Raw genomic sequence first — 19,490 nt, 5'->3', positions numbered from 1 at the left:
GGCTTTCTCGGCGAGAGAGATGATCCTAAAGCGCAGCACTTTACGCACTGGAAAGCACGATTGTTTTCCTGAACAACGAAGGCAGTTGCTTACCTGGGAACAGTACTCAACTCCATCTTCCAGTCTTCAAATCTCCAAAGGGATAACACAGGCCACGACGGGATCAGGGCAATGCACAGCCTGCCAATGACCACAGCAAATGCAGCCAGCCGTGGCGTAGGGTTGACGAGTCCACCATGACGTGGTGACGTGTCCATGCTGGATTTCATCCCTTGGCAGAGACCGCAGCTGTGTACTTCAAAATTGCGTGGAGAACTACTGGCCTGCGCACTGCTGTGAGGAGAGCTAGCCTAAGGGAGTCTGCAGCACATCGAGCTGGGGTCCTAAGTCAAGGGAATGAGGCAGAAGATCAGTGTCATTTGGATCTTTGGATGGTAAAGCACTGGCCTCAACTCCCCTTACCCAGACCTCCACAAACGCCTATCTACATGGGCCTGGGTCCAGTTGGGTGGAGATCTTCCACGGAGCCAGAGTGACAAGTTTAGCTCAGATTCGGGTTTGTGTGGCACCCTTCTTCCCAAAGCACAGACTTCAGTGCAGAGAGGGCAGTGACTGCGTAGGCAAACACACACCCATAGCTCCCACAGCCTGGGAGATACCTGTCAGAACAAGGGAACGTTTGCCAGCACTTAATAATAATTAATAACAATGGTCCAAAAGGTGCTAGTGACACTTGTATAATGCAATAGTTGGAGACAGTTCTGCAGTCCCCCTCTTCACCCCCCACTCCCCATAAGGGATGGCGCTAGGCTTACTGGCTCCTGCTTTCAAAGAGTGCAATGGGATGGATCGCTTACCTTCCAGCTGAGTGAGCCCTGCATCACCGGTGCACCTGGAGGATGGTACCACCAAGAACGCTGGCATCTCTCCCTGCACACACAGCGTCCTGACAGAGGGCTTGATTTCAGAGTTGGAACTGCCCTCCAGGCGTTCAGCAGAGTCGTACCGATACCCATCTGGGCTGGATTTGGCCAGGGGCCTTCTGGTGCCTGCTACCACCTAAACCCTGACCCTACAATCGGATCTACATGAATAGGCCCTTGCAACTGTTGGGAGGCCCATATAATTCATTGGAGCTTGGTGTGAATACAAGGGTCAACAGGATGTTCAGGATTTTAGCTGCCTGGTCACCATTTGATGCAAGCAGCTGAATACTGGGATAAAACCTAGGACAGACTTTTTTTTCCCTGGCATTCGTTGCCTTTTAGAAAAGGCTTAACAAAAGAGAGTTACATCTTATAAAGACAATGCCAAGCTCTGCTTTATTTTAATCAGTTTGATCAGTACAAAAGCAGACAGCGTATGTTTCGCTTTTTTTTTTTTTTCCATTTTAATTAACACTTTACAGAGTACAAAATATACTGTCATTTGTTTTGGAACATGAGGGTTTTTTCTTCTTTTCCATACAGTACAATAAATCTCGAGTTTCAGCAAAAGACCAGCAAGTAAAATAAGCATGTGCACTCTCTGTGTAAAGCAAAACCATCCATCTTCCAGCTCCACGCTTCATACAAGAACAACACCTTTCGCTGCTGTTGCAACGCGACCGGGTGAAATTCACCTCTGTGCAGAGGGTTGGCACAAGGGCTATCAACCATTTAAATCTCACTGAAGCCTTTCCACCTCAACCTAGCAAAGACTGGTACATGGACATAATTCTGCATGCTGCAAACCGCCCCACTGGCTTCAGCTGAGTCACTCAACATGCATGTGTGTGTCAGTCTGTGCAGGATTAAAGTCTTAGGGAACACAAGTGTTGCACCAGTCCCTCGAATAGGGGTGAACTGCCCCTTCAGTCAGCTGCTTTCTGGAGCATTTTTTTTTAAAGAAAAGTCTCCATCACATCATTTATCCCAATTAAAAAAAAAAAAAGATGGTTCCAATTAAGGAACGGCTTTGTAAATTCCCGTTTCTGCAAGACACCAGCAAAGACAGAACACAATGGAAATAAACAAGGCCGTGTTACCAAATGTTTCTTTTCGCACCCCCAGTCCCCCACACCCCACTGTACGATAACAGCAACAATTTTGCTTTCAGCACCAGGAGTGTTTGCCAAAAATTCAGATGCCATTTAGGGCTTGAACGTATCATACTGGTGATTAAGTTATACAGGAAAGTTCAGCTCAGATGCATTGTGTTCAAGGAGTCTCTGGAGATTTCAGTGGTGTTTATCCCAATTTTCCAACTGGGCTGAATGAAGCACAAGGTGGGAAGGGTGACCGGCCATAGGTCCTAGGGTTGGCAAGGCTTAGGAATGAGAATTTCTCTGATCTGGTTATTTGCCAGAAAACCTGAGCCACACAACAGCCTCCTAACTATGGTCTGCTTCAGTCTGCTTAGCAGTAATTTGGACCAGGGCTGGATTTTTTAATTCAAGAAAAAGAGTAATCAATGCCCTGTTCAAGTAAGTCACAACAGGAATAAAATGGCCATTAACAGCGAAATGCCCTAGGGAAAGGGCCAGATTCTGATGTGAGTTACACTAGGGTAAATCTGGAGTAACTCTGCTAAATGCAATAGAGTTTACAAGGGGGTCTGACTGCAAGGGGGTTCTCTCAAGTTCTACACCAGTATCTGTCCCAAAATGCTCAGCTAAGAATTGGCATGGTCATTCCATTAAAATAGCCCATCCAAATGAAAGTTCTCAAGGTGCAGCCTAGGGTCGAGCTGTTTGAAGCAAAGTAACACTGATGTTGGGAAAATCTGACATACAGCCTGCTCCACAAAGCCCTGCTCTCAGGTTTCTTTGCCTCAGACTTAGAAACAGGATTTCAGCCCCCCCCCCCCCCCAGTTCAAAATTCCATCTACCAGGCCTAGGCCCACCAAGGACCTCGGGACTGGCCCTCCATATTCCTACTGGAGCCATCAAGGTTAACTACTCACACAAGTAAAGGTTTACAGCATCTGGCTCTCAGAGCCGGTGCATTAAATACATGACCTCCAAGGGTAGTGTTAGAGAACACTGAAGAGGCATGGTCCATTCACTCAATGGGAACACTGTCATTACAGTCTGACACCAGCCTTGTGGGTTCGAGGGCCTAGTTTTGGTTGACCTCCTAAAAAATAACGTAGAAAGGAGTTTGCACTGGAAGGAAACGCTGCAGAATTAGAGCCAGCGCTAACAAACTATCAGCCTCTAGGACTACCCCTTCCCAGACTCCAACTCTAAGCCCAGCACAGTATCTGGCATGTGATGAAACAAGTCCCCAGTCCTTCCTCAGTGCCTCTAATGACCGCAGTGAACATCAGTTACTACAGGTAAAGCACAGGGGGTTATGAATGAAGAGAGACAGTCAATGGGACAGAGGGCTGGGTCCTGGTCCCACCGAAGTCAATGGGAATTTTCCTACTGACTTCAAAAGTGGAGCAGGGGCGGTCAGCATTCTGCTCTTGAACTGCAGCTTAAGGCCACAGATCCTGTAACTGATAGCAGCGGTCACCTACCATCAATTGCAGGATTAAGACCTATGTTGTTATTAATATTAGCAGTGGGTTTTCCCACGCCTATAGGAAATCTACTGACAAACGAGGATTGCCTTTGCAGTGGGAAATATTTTCAGAATTGCATTCGAAGAGGCCATCAAAAACAATGGGAAAATGGACATTCTTATCCCCCCAGAGAAGTTTTAAAAAACAACCCCCACCTCAAAACCAATAAATGTATTCTCCTGCCCCCTATGCTACAGTATACGTTTACAAAGTCAGAGCAAATAGAAACCCAGAGGAAGATGGGAATAGCAAAGAGCCTTGGGGTCTCATTTTCGTTGATACGAAGGCCCCTTTTTTCATTGCTCTGGCAGGGCTACGAGGCTTTAAAGTGGGCGTGAATGTAGCCAGCACCCATTTGAATTTCCCTTGACATTGCCAGAATGGCGTAAAGTGACTTTGGTGTAAATGAGAATCGGGCCCTTGGAGTTCTAATGGTCAGCCCAGTGCTGCTGCGACAGAACATTCTTTAGTCACCAAAACCTGCCGATTTGAGAATGAGCAACCGCGGAGGGATGCGGTGGTGGTGGTGATGATATTGAGGGAGGGGAAGTTATTTTTTTTTAATGAAATGCACAACAGAAGTAAAGCCTAGGCCTTCACCTCAAAGCAGACGTTACCCATTCCCAACATACAAGGAAAAACTGGAAGTTTCTATTGCAGAACTGTCTTTTTTAACCTACAAACAAGCAAACACATCTGCCAATGAGATGTCCCTGAATACTGACTGACTGGATTTCACCTCAGCATATGTGAAATGGCACCACACACGCACAAAAACACAAAAGGAAAACATGGAGAACAGCTGGCAGAAAAGAGACATTCAAAATTCAATTATTTCTTCAAATCTTTCTTCAAGAGACTAGCTAAATAGAAGCATAGTGCTGCAGGTTAACCAAGGAACAGTCTAGAACAGCTCTGGCACACCTGTGTGTGCTCCAGACGATGGGTTTCGCTTCAGGATCTCTCTCTTCTAACACACATCCTAGTCTTGCTGAAGGGTAAAGCTCTCTGCTTTTCCAGATGTATACGGGGGTGGGGTGGAGAGGAGGGGGCGGTTTTTTACATAAGGATTTTTGTTTTAGCAGTATTGCCAACCTCACACGTTCAAAAATCATGAGTCTGGAATGTCAGAATTTTTTAAAAAATGATAAATTTGGGGTTCTTTTTCTTTGCCTTCTGGTTTCAGAGCTTTTTGGGTGGACTCAGGTCACCTTGACAAGCTTTTCTGCCCAACCAAGACTGGTAAAACTTATTTTTAAAAAAATGGAAGCTGAGATTCTCATGTATTCACATGAATACAGCCAGGGCTTTAAGAACAAAACCCACCCAGTATTAGGAGGGCTTGGCAACACTGTTTTAGATATTGCAGGTCGAAAGAGATCAGCTCTTACACAGAGGGATCTTGTGGCTACTGCAAAGGGGAACTGTCCTGTCACCAAATCTTGCATTTAATACTATGTTTTGAGTCTCAGCATTGTCAGGAGTTTATAGTGCAAGGTATCAGATAACTGATGCCCCAGCTTTGCCTACACAAGGGCTATACTGACAATTTGCCAAGAGCATCAGCCTAATCTGCCTAAAAAGGAGAAGACAACATCTGACCCTAATCTTTAACGGTCACCGTAGCCTATGGAGACTATCAGACCCAGCTTGGTCTGAGTGGCCTTCTGCTTTGGGATTAAAACCAGAATCCCTGCATTTTGGGAAGCGTGGTCCCCATAAATTGCCCCTCTTTGGCTCCCCTGTGCTACATCACAGGAAATGCAAAAAACCAAAGATACCAGGCCACATCCTGGTATAATTACACCGACTTCAGCCTTTTGATGGCTGACTTCCAAAACGTGCACCCTCCTGACCCCCTGCATATAGGTCATAGGGACCCACTGAGACAGAGTCCCCCCCAACTGTTCACAGCTGGGATTAATTTCAGCTAGCCTGACTCATCAGTCACTGACACGTACCATACAAGCACCAGCTAGCCTGACCCATCGCTGATATGGCTGTAACAACAGGCTGAGAAGCACAGAGGAGAAACAAAGCTAGAAGCCCACTGTCAAGCCAGTGCCTGAATTAAGAATTTTCTAGCAGTTAAATGCCCCTAAACGCTTGTATTGGCCAAAGAGAGGGGAAATCACTTACCCCACTTTCAGATCATATGAAAAGAACATGTATGAGGTTTAGAGACTGGGTTCATTTTAGAGGTGGTACATATTCATGTGATGCACTCAATTCAAATGCCCCCCTATTTCCCTGCAATCCAGCATCCACTCTTAAGCATGTGCATAGTTTTAAGCATGGAAATAGGCTTGCAAACAGGCTTTGCTGGATTGGGGCCTTAAAGAACATTGGTGTTCAGAACAGTTATATCTCTATAAAAATCAGACTGGGGAAAATGGTGGAGGTTTCTCTTTTTAGCACAGTGGCATTCCCCTTGAAGGCTAAGAGAACTAGGAGCTTGGCATTAGTTCATTTTCAGATTAGAAAATAACTGGTAAGAATTATTATTATTTAGCTATTATTGTAATTGATGAAAGCTGGTACCAAACCCACAACATCCCACTGGAAAGCTGGAAAAAACCCTACTGCATAAACATTGCCTTTCACTGATCAATAACATGCAGCAACTGGAAACAAATGAATGAACCCATTTTTGTGATATTGCCCTAGTGGCATATGATGGGGGTTTTGAGTAGCTAGTGAAAGAAGATGGTGAGTTCTAGCTAGAAATGCTTATGCACAACCATGGCTCTTTACCTGGTCCTGAGCATTTGCCACCAATCAAACTCCTTCAGCAGATACTATAGTAACTGTTAAGTTTAAGGTATTACTATGTAAGCAGTGGCAACCTGCTTGCAGCTGTACAAAACTCAGCCATACCTTGATTTTACACCCAGAGCTCAGGGCAGGTAAAAAAACATATCAAGTGGACCAAAGACAAACTCAGACCAAAACCAGAGAGACAGAACAAAACCAACCTGCTAAGGCCACCGCAGCCCACGTGAAAACTGAGGGTGACATTTGCCCCTTTGTCTAGGACCAGTCCATTGCTGGGTGTCACTTAAAGTGGTGCTATGTAGCCTTGTGCTATGAAGTGCTATGTAGCCTTGAGATGACCCTCTGCATGGGGTGAATTGCATCTCTAAGAGGGTGGGCGCCGAGATGAGCCAGTTTCACTGCATCTTGGCTTGAGTGTTTTCTCTGAGATTTATGGCCATGCCTGGCCAATGTTCCCTCTGCAGAGTCTATGGGCTTTTGTTTTGATGCTTGTTAAAGTAAAAGAGTTAGTTTTTCATGTATGAAGAGAAGAGCAAAAGCATGCTCTCTTCCTCCCCCCTTCGCGAAGTGTGTTCTGGCTCCTGTCGTACAATTCTCTCCTGTTGCTGGCAAAGCCACTGCTGCCTCCTTTTGGCCCCAGCCCTCTCGTCAGCTCACACTCTGTGGTTTCAGCTCGGTTCTCCCATCACTACCGGCAAGCAGCAACTCATTTCTAGCTTAGGGAGCCATCCAACTCAGTGGCAAAATTCCCATGGACTTCAGTGGCATGGGATCAGAGCCCGTCATCATCTTTCTGTATACAGGGAAACGGCCAGTTCTATTGGCACACAGTCTAGTGGGGCCAACATAAGGCTATTAACATACAAACTGCACACACATTTATTGGTTTAAACTAAGACAATTAGATGGGGCTGGGGGTAAGGTGGATGGGAAAGAGTAAAATCATTTAAAACCACTAGATTCCTAGTTTACCATTGGCCCACAGGAATACAGGACTGAATAATGGAAAGAATCTACTGCACATATGCATGTGCATATAGCGTTTACATACTGGCTGAGAAGTGCAAAGCCATCGAAGGGATCTGTATGCTCGATTTCTATTAAGTCACGCACATAGATATGTCTGTACAATGGACACATTATAGAGGCATACAGGCATGCATAGATGGGAAGTGGGCATCCATATTTCTTAGGTAACTTTATAAATCTCAGCCAGTATATATGCATGCAAATATACACACGCACACACAATTGTATTTGGCAAAAGAAGTACTGGATTTTACAATCTGGCAGGTAATAAAAGTTTAATCCGTTCCAACGTTTATAGACTGCACTATAACAGCTAAGTGAGATGCGTTAAACTGCTTACTGTTGTTAAGAATAAAAAAAATAAGCTCCACCAGAAAATTACTTCTTGTCCTTTAATGAATTCTTCTAGGAGACATTTTTGCTTGTGAGCCAGCTGCTGAAGTTCAGACTTGTCTGGTCTATTATCTCCCACACAATCACTCCAGTGGCTAGCTAACACCCCTCTCCCCCACATATATTTTCCATCATCCTGGTAACATTGCTAAGCTGTTGAATGAGGCGCTCTTGAAACCACGGCCTACAGGGCATGAGATGTTACTTGCCACAAATCTGCTTTCTTCACTCTGTTTTTAAGGTTCTGCTTTTCAGGAAGATACAATGCATAGGCAGGAGGGATGGGGTCGTCCCACAAAAAAATACCCCACATGATAAAGAGAGTGGGGACAACCAGATAGAAAACAAATCAATCTGAGGGAGCTCTCTCTCCTCCCACTCAAGTCCCATAACCTAAACTAGTGTGCCAACCCTCCACTCTACTTTGGTCAGAAGACTAGTGAGGTAACGCTATTAACTAAGGCCCTGATCCTGCAATAAGCTCTGTGCAGGCACCGGAGTTTGTGACCCAGATCTTACCTCAGAGATGCTCTGAGGCTTTTCCTGGGAAAGAGGTTGCAACATTAGAAAGATTCACTGAATATTTCCACTTTTGGGTGCGCGAATATTCTCTCCTCAAGGCTGGCTCTGTGAGACAAAACAACCTGATTCTGACTGAGGTCTCCACTGGGCTGGGGAAAAAAAAGTTGTCTTAAAAAAGAATGCAATTCAGCTTCGATTCGTGACTAAACCAAAGACGTATTTGTTTTTTTTGCAAGATTAATAAAAACAAAAATTATTTATTTTGCGTCGTTCAGTTTTGCATCTCACCTCACCTCTCCGTGTTGCAAACTCTGAGACACCCTCATTTGCAACAGGGACCAATCTTCCACGTTTGCTCCTCAATAATGCCTCACATCCTGATGCCAGGAGCCCTCACCTGCCCTACACAGACAGAAGCAAAACCCTGATGCCCAGATCTGTCACCTGCCTTGCAGAGTCAGAAACAAAACCTTGACACCATTTATCACCCACAGCGATTTCCCCCCCCCGCACACACTGCCTGACCTAAAACCATCCAATACATGCTTTCGTTCTGGTTATTAAGTGAAGGGCCCAATTCTGATCTCACCTGCAATGGGTTTATATCAGCAGCTGCATTCACTTCTGATTTATCCTGGGGAGAATGTGGGGCCAGGACCTGTGTGTGAAACTACTGCCACTGATGTGAGGATTCCAAAAGGACTAGAAAGATCACAGGACAGGCCCCCAGGCTGGCGTAAGTTGCCATGTCTACACTGAAGTCAATGATGCTCTATCAACTAACATCAGCGGAAGATCTGGCTCCTCAAGGTCAACTACATCTGTAAGAGCAAAAAATGTCAGTGTATTATGGAAGATCTAAGATGACAAAAATGGTACATTTTTCAGGGCAAGATGCTGATAACTCACGCTGATTAGCACTTTACTCCACAAACAGTTTCTGTGGCTTCAATGGGATGACTCAATCATTAATACCAGGGTGGATAAAAATCAATGATTTAAAAAAAAAAATCTGATTTTTTTTTATTTAAATCGGATTTTTTTTGGTAAAATGCTTTTTGAGGAAAAAGCCTATCTAAAGATAGTTTTAATTAAGATACCTTATAGCTCAAAGATATCTCATCATGGAATAAGGATTATAACTTCTGATTTTATAGTATGAGACAATATATTCACGTAATGTTTAAGAAAAGTTCTGTAATTGAGTTCCAATAGTTCATGGATTAGGGACCCAATCTTATCGAGTTCCAGGGGCTTCTGTATAGATTATTTAGATTAATCTTTCTATTTACCCAATGGGACTCAGTGCTCAGTCTAGAGGATATCATCAGAGATGCTTAGTTTTTCAGTTCTCAAACTGTGTCTCCAGAGGTAACATGCTTGTTAACAGCAAAATTTTTTAAAATAAATAAATAATATATAGAGGTGAAAAATAACAGACCTCAACTCTATTGTCCCTCTGCAAATTTGTGTACACAGAGTCAATCCCTTACCTCTCTCTAAAGGTGCAAAGTTTCAAAAAGTTCAATGAATAGAAGCTTGTTGGGGACGGAATAGATCTGGACAAGGAGAAGAAGTCTGGAGATAAATGTGAGAAGCGAGGGACATACGCTTGTTTTGTTAAAATATTATATGTTTGCTGTTGAAGAAAAAAATCCAGAATACTTAACTTTGTTGTTTTAGTTAAATAAAACATTTAAATGTCTGTCTGGTGATGTTCTCCTCCTAATACAGCCTGGCAAGAAAATCCTCCAAATATTAATGATTAACCTGTTGAATTGGAGATAGTTCACCTCCCAATGACTTCATAAATATCTGCTTCAATTACCTTTGGTAAATGAAATAACCAAACAATCATTTGTTTTCTGATATAGCTGTAAAACTAATCTGAAAAGTTTTCAAAATAAATCACTGTTTAAAAATGTATAGCGTGTACCTTCTAAAAATGAAAACTACATCTATCTCTGAGTTGTGGAGAATATGTATTAGGGTTACAACAACCAACAAGAATGCACTTTTATGTAGAAAACCATGATTAAATCGAGTCTTCCTGACTAGTGATTTAAATCAATTTGCTTTAAATCAAGTCCACCATGATTAATACGATTTGTGGAGTAAAGATAATGTGACCATCTTACAGTATCAAAATCTGACCCCAAGTGACTCAATGGAAGAGGCCCACTTGAGAGACTTTGTGGGCATGGGAATACTTGGGTAATCATCTCACAAAATATTAGACTATAGGAGTCAAAAGCATTTGAATGTATAGGACAGATTTATTGTCTTCTCCAAATTGAGCTTTTTTACTATGCTGCGTGTTCTCTGCCCTCCTTTCCCTCCCTTCTAATGCGTCTTCAGAAGGAAAGCCCAGGTTCGTGGTTACTCTCCAAGTTACTATCTAGCAAAAGCATGCTGCAGAGACAGCGTGCTTCAGCTGCCGTACTTGACACCCTTATGTTCCTTCAAGAGCCAAGAAAATAAAACCTAAGATTCCAGATAAACTGAACCTGATTAATTACTCCAGGATGGTTTCACTGGCTCCGGGGATCCTCACTTCCAGTAACACTTCTCTTCTATAATGTGCCTCGAAGAGCCTGGTGTGTTTTGTACGGGAGAGTAAATTACTGCTAGACTTCACTTGCATCCCCTTGGCAGGGTCTGACATCAGCACGTTTTTTGTTACAGAGCAGGCCCAATTCATCTCTGTTCAACAACATTCTCTGGCTGTCCCTGAGAATAGTCAGACTAAACTGGAAGGGAAACTAAAATATAATTAAAAAAAAATAGATACACTGGAAATAGCTGCTTGAGGATCACTCTCTTGAAACCACATTTCCATTAAGATGATCCTAATTCTAACAAGACCTACCACAGATTCCACAACCTCAAAGTCCCATACAAAATAGGAGACTTGAACTAAACCTCTCCACAGGAAGGAAAAGAGGAGATAATCCCATAACAATCCCGAATTATTCAAAAACCAAACCTGTTTCTTAAGGGATGCAAAAAGCATCCAAACCTCTAAAAGGATGTCCAATTATGCACTTATGGGGAAGACAAAAGTTGGAAGCTTAAAGTGGTTTAGACAGGATCTGCTTACAGAAGCAAGAAAACAAAACTAGTTGATGTTTTTGGTGAAGTACCTTTCCCATCTGGGTTCTTACAAACACCACTCCAGGGAGTCAGGAGATTCTGATTATGAGATGCAAGAACAACAAACTTTCAAATACCACATCAAGATTTTTCATTCTTATTTTTAAAAAACCCTCCCCCCACTTCGACCTGTTATAAAACTATGCATTGATTTAAACTGCCAATCAAGGCAATAAATACTAAGGTTCTAATAAATAGCAACACCTGCATTAACAGCAGCTTGTTTTTTTGCCATTAAATCAGCAGCAGCCAGATCTCCCCAAAATTGCCTATTTCTAAAAAGCTAAAACCCTTCATGATAAAATCCAGTTAGAAAATCCCAAGCACCAACAAAGAAACACATGTGCACTCGCACAGGGAGAGCTGTGAGAATTTCACACTGAACTAGCTGACTTTTTAGTCAACACGGGCTCAAAGGGCAGCAGGTTTTCCACAAGTTTTCATTCACAGCTGTCCAGACTGTGCTCCTCCTACAGGCTGAAGTTAGAAAGCTGCTCGGTTGCTTTAAACAAAAATTGCGTATGAACTCCAGAAGATAAAATAAAATCAAGATCCCAGTTCTGCACTTGTTCACACAATTGCGTGGACGCCCTATTCTGTGCCAAATGGACTTTGGGGTCTGAACAGGCACTTTGAAACCCAACGTTCACTATTTACTCGTTAAAGCAGTTCAATGCAGCAAAACAATGCAGTTAAAACAAACAAACAGACCACACCATCTTTTGTAGACTGCGTTCTATCCAAGGCAGCAAACTAAAAAGGAAAGGAGTGTTTCTGTAACTGACAAAACCAAGATCAGCCTGCAGCTACTTTGCTCTGGATATCTTTAAAGGTCTCTGCCTACTGGCAACAGTGCTTCATTAACAGAAAAAAGCCAGTGCTTCATTAGCTGCTTCTCCTTTTTTAAAAAGGTTTGAGAAATCCAGCCAGCATATCTAAATAGTCACATTGCCTATATACTTGAATTAAAAATATATGGTGAATATATGTGTGTAAACAGTACTTATTACATATACACACGCTAAGTGTGTATCTAGAATATACACACATTCACATAGAATATATTAACCTATATTGCTCAAGTATATATGCCATGTACAGTATATAGCCATAAAACAGAAAACACAGGTATTTATATATGTGTACAATAGATACATACTAGTATTTCTCTGTAAACACGCTACATTTATAGGACCGTACACACCCGCACTCGCACAGCAAAAAGGGATCTGCAGCTGAAATCAATAGAAAAAGACAAAAATTAGTCATTGCTACATAGTAACACGCATCAGAGGTTTATATTTCTAAGAAAACAAAGGCCTCAGGGAAATAAGGAAGGAGACTGAGAACTGCTTTTCCCTTGCTCCCTTTTAGAAACAGATGCGCATAAACCTTTTGGTGGTTGTTGAGTTTTTGTGCAACGCAACGAAGATGGGGGCAGGAGGGGAGAAAGTGAAGAGGATTCCATGCAGTTAATGTAAGCTTCAAAAATCCAGCTGGATCAGCAACCACCGCTGAATAAAACTCCACAACACAAGGGTCAGAGAGAGCCTCACGCAGTTAGGTTCAGCCCTGGTGGGTTGAAGGCAGAGCCATGGTTTTATTTATGCAGAATGCCTGAAGGAATACAGAATCACTCTTACACACTTATCTCCCACTCTTCCCTCATATATGTAATGTTTAAGGAGTAGTGCAATTCCACCAATCCTTACAGAGACACAACTGTTACAAGGCTTTAAATAAAAAACAAAACCCAACCCTTGAAAATATCTATTTTTTGCACAAAATCAGGTGCTAAAGACTGCCGGGGCGGCAGCAGGGCCAAATGGATGTGGCAATCCAGAACATGCCTAGGAAAGGATTCCTTTCCTTACCCTACTGCTGCGACTCCACTCATCCTGAGCATGTTCAGAGTGTCTTGGATTTCCTTGCTCTGCCCCTTGCAGGGAAGTGCTGCAATGCTGGAGGGAAAAGGGTAGCAGCAAGGCTCCAAAGCTCACAGCAGTGGAGTAAGCTGTGTAGTTTGGGGTCAGCACTGCGAGGAAGGTACATCCACTTGGATTTCCTCCAGTGCTAAAAGAAAGGGTATTGTGAAGTCGTTGGGTTGTTTTAAACAAAGGTTTGACATGTTGTTTTAGGGGATTTCCCCTCCTGTCGCCACCCCACCCAGCAAGCATAGCCTGCAGAGTTAATAGCTGCTGTAACATACAAGCAACGCACAGCCCTTATACCAGCTAGACATGGGCCAGAGCAGGATCCCAATCTGAACTCTCCCCAAATTTGGGTCTGAGGTACTGGTCCAAGCCAGACAGAGATATGCTGAAACCATGAAGATCCCATTCACATCTTGCACTAGTTCTCGGGTGTTCAACGCCCCATCCTGGCATCAAACCTGGTTGTTTTACTAGTTTCTTAGGATATGTCTACACTGGTGCTGGAGGTGTTGTTTCCAGCTTGGATTGACATACCCACTTTAGCTCTGGTCAAGCTAGCATGCTACAAAGATCAGTGAAGCTGCAGAAACAGTGGAAAGGCTAGCTGCCTTGAGTAAGATCCCATTTGAAATTCTAGATACATACTCTGGCGGCAAGCCCGTCCTGTCACTTGCCCCACCTTGTCTACACGGCTAATTTTAGCATATTAACTTGATCAGAGTTAGCACAGCTCTGATTCCCCGAGCTGGAAATTACAGCTTAGTTCTCATCATCAGGGTACAACTTGCATATTGCACTGGCTCTTCAAAGACTCCTTAGCTACCACATCAAATTATCCAGACAGTTGTCCAAAATAATCTAGGTTTTCTGTGGTTACGAAGACAAAAAGAGAGGGGAAAAAACAGCAAATCCTATGGCCACTTTAGAGATACTGAATCACTCAATGTCATACCACACCACGTGACTTTTCAAGGCTAATGTTTTTATGACAGCATATCGATCTGCCTTGTGAAGAGAGTTCTAAAGCACACCAGAGACATCCGTAATCATCATAAACTTAAGGTCCACTCCCTCGGAAAAAAAAATATTGTCATCTAGACTAGCCTGAGTGCACAGTGTAAATAACAATTATAACAAGATCATTATTTTCCTGTTTCTGTTAAGGCTCAGTAAAGTTGCTGCTCATTTCAAGTAATCCCCTCAGATAAACGTCTTCGTCCTAAGGAAGCAGAAATATCACATGGAGAGGGTAACACATGTAATTGTTCTCCAGTGTGTAAACTGATTAATAATAGTTTTCCGATAGCTAACATCCTTGATAAGCAAAATTTTCTAGCCCCACAACATTGCAAAAAAGTCTGCAGCTCTACTGCTCAAAGACCTTGAATGACAAGTTGTACATGGCAGTTTTGATCTCATTCAAGGAGTCTGTGCATCGCTAAATAAAACCATAGTCCCACAAAGGGACACATTCACTGTCCCAATGGGGGAAAACCCTATAGTGTCTGTACTGTGAAAAGCAACAAAACAAACCCCCATAACCTTCCAACAGCTCAGCCAGACTTCAGTTGGGACTTGTGGTTTGACATAAGTGCTCTTTAGGCAAAGAACAGTTTTGTATACCAATTTTAGTCCTTCAGTAGGTGGGATTTTTTTTTTTTTAAAAAGATCACACTACACAAGATGTCTGTGTATATGCTGCAAAAGAGCATGAGGAAAGCAGCTTTTCGAGCAAATATCCAGAGACACAGGGTGTCGTATCTGTAATTAGCATTAACCCCCAAAGTCTAGAGTTACTATAGTTCTCCATGGGGCAGTTGAAAAGCTGCCTAAAGGGAAAGCAAAATGTTCTTTTTAAGGCCCCAGTTCAGTGAAGCACTTAAGTATGTGCTTAACATTGAACATAGGCTTAAGTCAATGGAAAGTAAGCAGGTGTTTAAAGTGAAGCACTTAACGATGGTGGACTGAATTAGGGAAAAAGGAAAGAGATCCATGTTATTGCCTAAAGATGCTCTAGTTTCCTTAACTGTTTAACAGATTGATTGAAAAAATCCCCAAAAAGGATCCTCCATTAACTTTGTGGGCCCTGCAACATCAGGGCTAGAGGGTGTTTTCTGATAAACCAAATATCAGGCTCTTAATACTTGTGTAATCTGAAGGACATTGTAAACAGCGTGTCTGTATCTGTGTCTGTACCATAAACACATACACACACGTATGAATATATCATATGTACTGGTTGGGAACAGATGCCTGGAGAAAATCTGCAAGATACAGGTCTGTGTAGGTGGTTCTCTCTGAAGTTACACTGGGATTGTAAATCCTCACAAAAGCTACAGGATCCATAATTTCTTAATTTAAAAAAAAAAAAGCGTGGGGGGAAGAGGTAAAACAGGTTAAAAGGTGCAAGGGAAATTCAGTTTCCCACCTATGAAACAAGATCTCAATGTGGCCTTCTTCCTCACAGATCCTGTGTCTCACCAGAGAGCGGGTTGCTGCTGACGTATGGCATTTCAGGTGCATTCATTGCAGACTCCCATGCGATGTTTGCCCTCCCCGCTCTATACTCACCATCAGCTCGACCCCTGTCTTGACCGTGGGGCAGTTCTGAAGTGGGCTGAACAAGATGCATGGCACCAGGTAAAACGTTGGGCTACTGAGTTTCGTTCCCACTGGCTCATTGCTTCTTTTGCAAGGGGATGTCAAAATGTAAGCAGCTCCCGGCAGGACTGCAGGCTGTAGGGCTGTCTATTAAAGACCAACATCACTTTCCTCTAAAAGAACTGGTAATACAGGGATAAGGAACCAGGTCAGAGTTTCAGCACATTTCTGTAGCACTCAGTGGCTTTGGAGCAGGCCCTCGGGGCTTTGTAGTTAGCAAAGAGACCGAGTCAATGAAAAGACTCCCACTCCTAGCTTCACAGCCAAACCAGAACCACATTTCACCAAAGAAATTAAGTAGCAGGTGAAATAAATAGGACCCCAAGGGCCCAGGTATCAACATCCCCTGCAAAAGCACAGCGCTCTTGGCCAACCGTTTTACTGGATGGCAACGCATTCACCAAGAACCTTGGCCGCAGAAGGACATGAGTGGGTGCAGAAAGGCAACAGAGCCCTGAGCTACACTGATAAAACCAATGTTGCATCCAGGAGGAGTTCTCATTTGAGGAAGCCATGAGCTCGGGACTTTCGGATGCTTCCTTACCCTTGTGAATAGAGATGTGGCAGAACAGCACCAGGGGAGCGAAAGTGTCTCAGTAGGAATGGAAGGGAGTGGATTTGAGTGTACATCACCTGCATCTACTAGGCTGGTTACGCAAGTGGGCCTCTTTACAACCATCCTCAATTCCTACATGTTAAGAGCTTGGGAATCGGGGAAAAGGCATGAGATAATGGACATCAGAGAATGGCAAACTTTCTTGGGCTTGGAAGGATGCCTAGACACAATGTTGTAGTAAGAGGATGTTGGGGGACTGTGGAAAATGGAGCTAATATACATAACTTCAACAGCACACAGAGGCCCCCAAAGTACAGATCGGCAGAAGACAGCCCTTAATAAAGAACCATGCTGCAATGTTCTCTGTGCAGCCAATTCTGAATTGCAGAAGAAAAAAATATTTTATTTCCCACCCTCTCACAACACTGAATTGTGAAGGAAAATAGTACCCAATCTGAACATAGATCATAAGGGATTGTTACCATTTTTATATAGTCTGATGCTAGTGGAAAGATCAATACAGTTCAATGTTTTGTTTTCCTTTTAATTCCACATTTCTTTCATTTATGCTTTTCATGCTCTCTGCTAAAAGAGCAGCTCTTCCCTTTCAGGTGTTGTTTTGAAGCTCTCCCTAAAGCTACTGTGTATGCAATCTGTCTATACCTCTGCATTTCAGCGAGAGGCTGCCTGTCTACCTGCAATTCCTTTCACACCAAAAAAGCAGGAAAGCAGTTTGCTTTGGAGTCTAATGTCAGGAAACCATCATAACAACTCCCCGCCCTCCCACTTTTAAGACAGAAAGAAAAAAAGCTTGTTGGAGTTGCTTCTGCTCATCGGTTCACAGTCTTTTTTCATGGCACCTCAATCTCTCTCCGGAATCAGATTTTTCAAGAAATACTGTGAGAAAAAGAATAATAATAAAAAAGCATCTGCAACCAGCTCAGAAGATTTCTAATGTTTTTCAGCTTGACTGACTTGGAGTGCGTTGATGACACCATTTATATTTTCTTCGGGTACCTGTGGAAAACCAAAGAGAGGGAATGTTTCCAGTAAAAGCCACTGAATCGCGACTGTGGAGAGAGAGGCTAGTTAGGACAGACAGCACACAAAGCTAACATGAACCACGGGGAACATATTTACTTTGGGCACGATACTTGAGCTCCACAGTTAACACAAAACACATGTTTCCATCTTACATTCTTAGTCTGGTTTTTACTGGTCTTAGTAACAAACTGCCTTGTCCTATGTGTTACAGCCTGGTCGCATGGGATAGCTGGCTCTCAACACTGCCCACAAATGACTCGGCAGTAGGTAGCGGGGTTGCACATTGTACTGGGGCTGAGAAAGTCCCAGGTAAAGAAGTAACTCGGTTTTTCTTAGGTTCCAGATTGGTTGACCTCATATCCCCTTCTGAGTCTTTCCAGGCAGGGACGCAGTCAACTGGGAAGGAGAAGAGTGCGTTGGCTGCTCTGTTTTTTTAAAAGCACTTCCTCTGGGCAATTAACAGTGACCCCACTGGCAGCTGCAGACAACTCTCCTTCTCACCACATGCTTCTTGGCACTGCCAGATGGAGGAGCAGATGCTGATAGCACCAGCCAGTGCAGAGGAATGGGAGAGAGAAAGAAAAGAGAGATTGACTTCCCCCTAAGGGGAATGCAGCTGACAACTCTGTCAATGTTCCTACACCACATCTGGCCAAAGGGGCCTGTAGTCCCACCAGCACCATCATGGTCTATGATGCCTCACTTCAGGCAGTTAATGATGCAACTTCCACAGAAGAGCTGGAAAGGGGAAGGAGACAAATGTGGGTAAATTTCCGAGAGGCCCGAGAGGGCCTTCATAGAGTATTTATTGCTTATCTCTCACCACAGAGAGACATGGGGCTTTACAGGCATGGAAAGAGACAACGTCCCTGTTTCAAAGTGTTTGCGCTCTAAAGGCCCAGACCAGTGCTGACTGATCCGTAAACCCATGGGGAGCCCGGTGAAGTTGCACAGGGTGTCTTATAGGATTGGGCCCTAGCCAACACATGAGGAAATGAGAGATGGCAAACCCTAGAGGGAAGAGCAAATGAGGGTAACGTATAAGAACAGCTGGGAGCTTTGGTGAGCAGTACATGTATCTTTGAGGCCTTCACAGTATATTTTTAGGAGGGGAACTAGTGAAATATTAAATATCCTGTCTAGAACTGGAGGATAATGGCCAGAGTGGGCCTTGCACTGCTTGTTTAGAGCTAGGGAGAGCAGGACTGGAATTATGTTGCAATGAAATTAGTGGCTAAAAGAGGGGGGAGTGGGGAAGGATGAGAAAACTGCTATAATCTTTTGAAACTTTCTGGCTTTCCCCTATATCTTTTCAAGGAAATGCTACTCCCCTACTCATGGTGAGGTGAGTTTCTTCCTTTGGTTACAACAAAAGGACACCTCGATTTCTGCAATGTTTTCTATGCTGCTCTTCCAAAATCCTCTTTAAATCATCCCAGAACCATGCAGCATGGCTAATGGTTTGGCTTTCCTTCACCATTTTCATGCTCTCCGCTTTCCATCCATCTGTGTCCTTGGTTTAAATTTGCACGCTGACATTTAATGCTGTTCTCCCAACTCCCTTCCCTTCCATCAGGGTTTTTCCCTCTTTTTTTAAAAAAGAGCACCTGTCATTTTAAATCCTAACTCAAAACCTCTTCCCTCCTCTTTATGCTGCCCCTTGTAATGGTTGGACGTGTTGTCTAGTCTTGGAAGGGCACTGCGCTATTTTGCTCTAGCTCAGGACCGTTTATTTCTCCTGTTGACACTGGATGCTCTAATACCTCTGCCCCATGGTTGTAACTAAAGCTTTTTCCTTTGTTCTGGAAGCGAAGTGTTCATCCAGGTCAATACCCTGTTATGGAAGGGTCTCACTGTCCTTGCACAGAAATAA

At 43.4% G+C, this 19,490-nt stretch overlaps 1 protein-coding gene across 12 annotated transcripts in view; it reads right to left on the bottom strand.

Moving 5' to 3' along the window:
• Window positions 1–19,490, bottom strand: part of CASTOR2 (cytosolic arginine sensor for mTORC1 subunit 2) — a 195,766-nt gene that overhangs the window by 19,817 nt on the left and 156,459 nt on the right. For 11 of the 12 annotated variants that reach the window (XM_073315842.1, XM_073315833.1, XM_073315837.1 and 8 more), the window contains exon 9: window positions 94–17,590. In XM_073315842.1, the coding sequence (XP_073171943.1) occupies window positions 17,525–17,590 (66 nt within the window). In that variant the 3' untranslated portion in view covers window positions 94–17,524. The remainder of the gene's footprint in view (window positions 1–93; window positions 17,591–19,490) is intronic. The other variant, XM_073315835.1, reaches the window with a different exon arrangement.

The sequence above is a fragment of the Lepidochelys kempii genome, chromosome 17 (genome assembly GCF_965140265.1).
Source record: "Lepidochelys kempii isolate rLepKem1 chromosome 17, rLepKem1.hap2, whole genome shotgun sequence".
NCBI lineage: Eukaryota > Metazoa > Chordata > Testudines > Cheloniidae > Lepidochelys > Lepidochelys kempii.
This window is presented reverse-complemented; position numbering and strand designations above follow the sequence as displayed.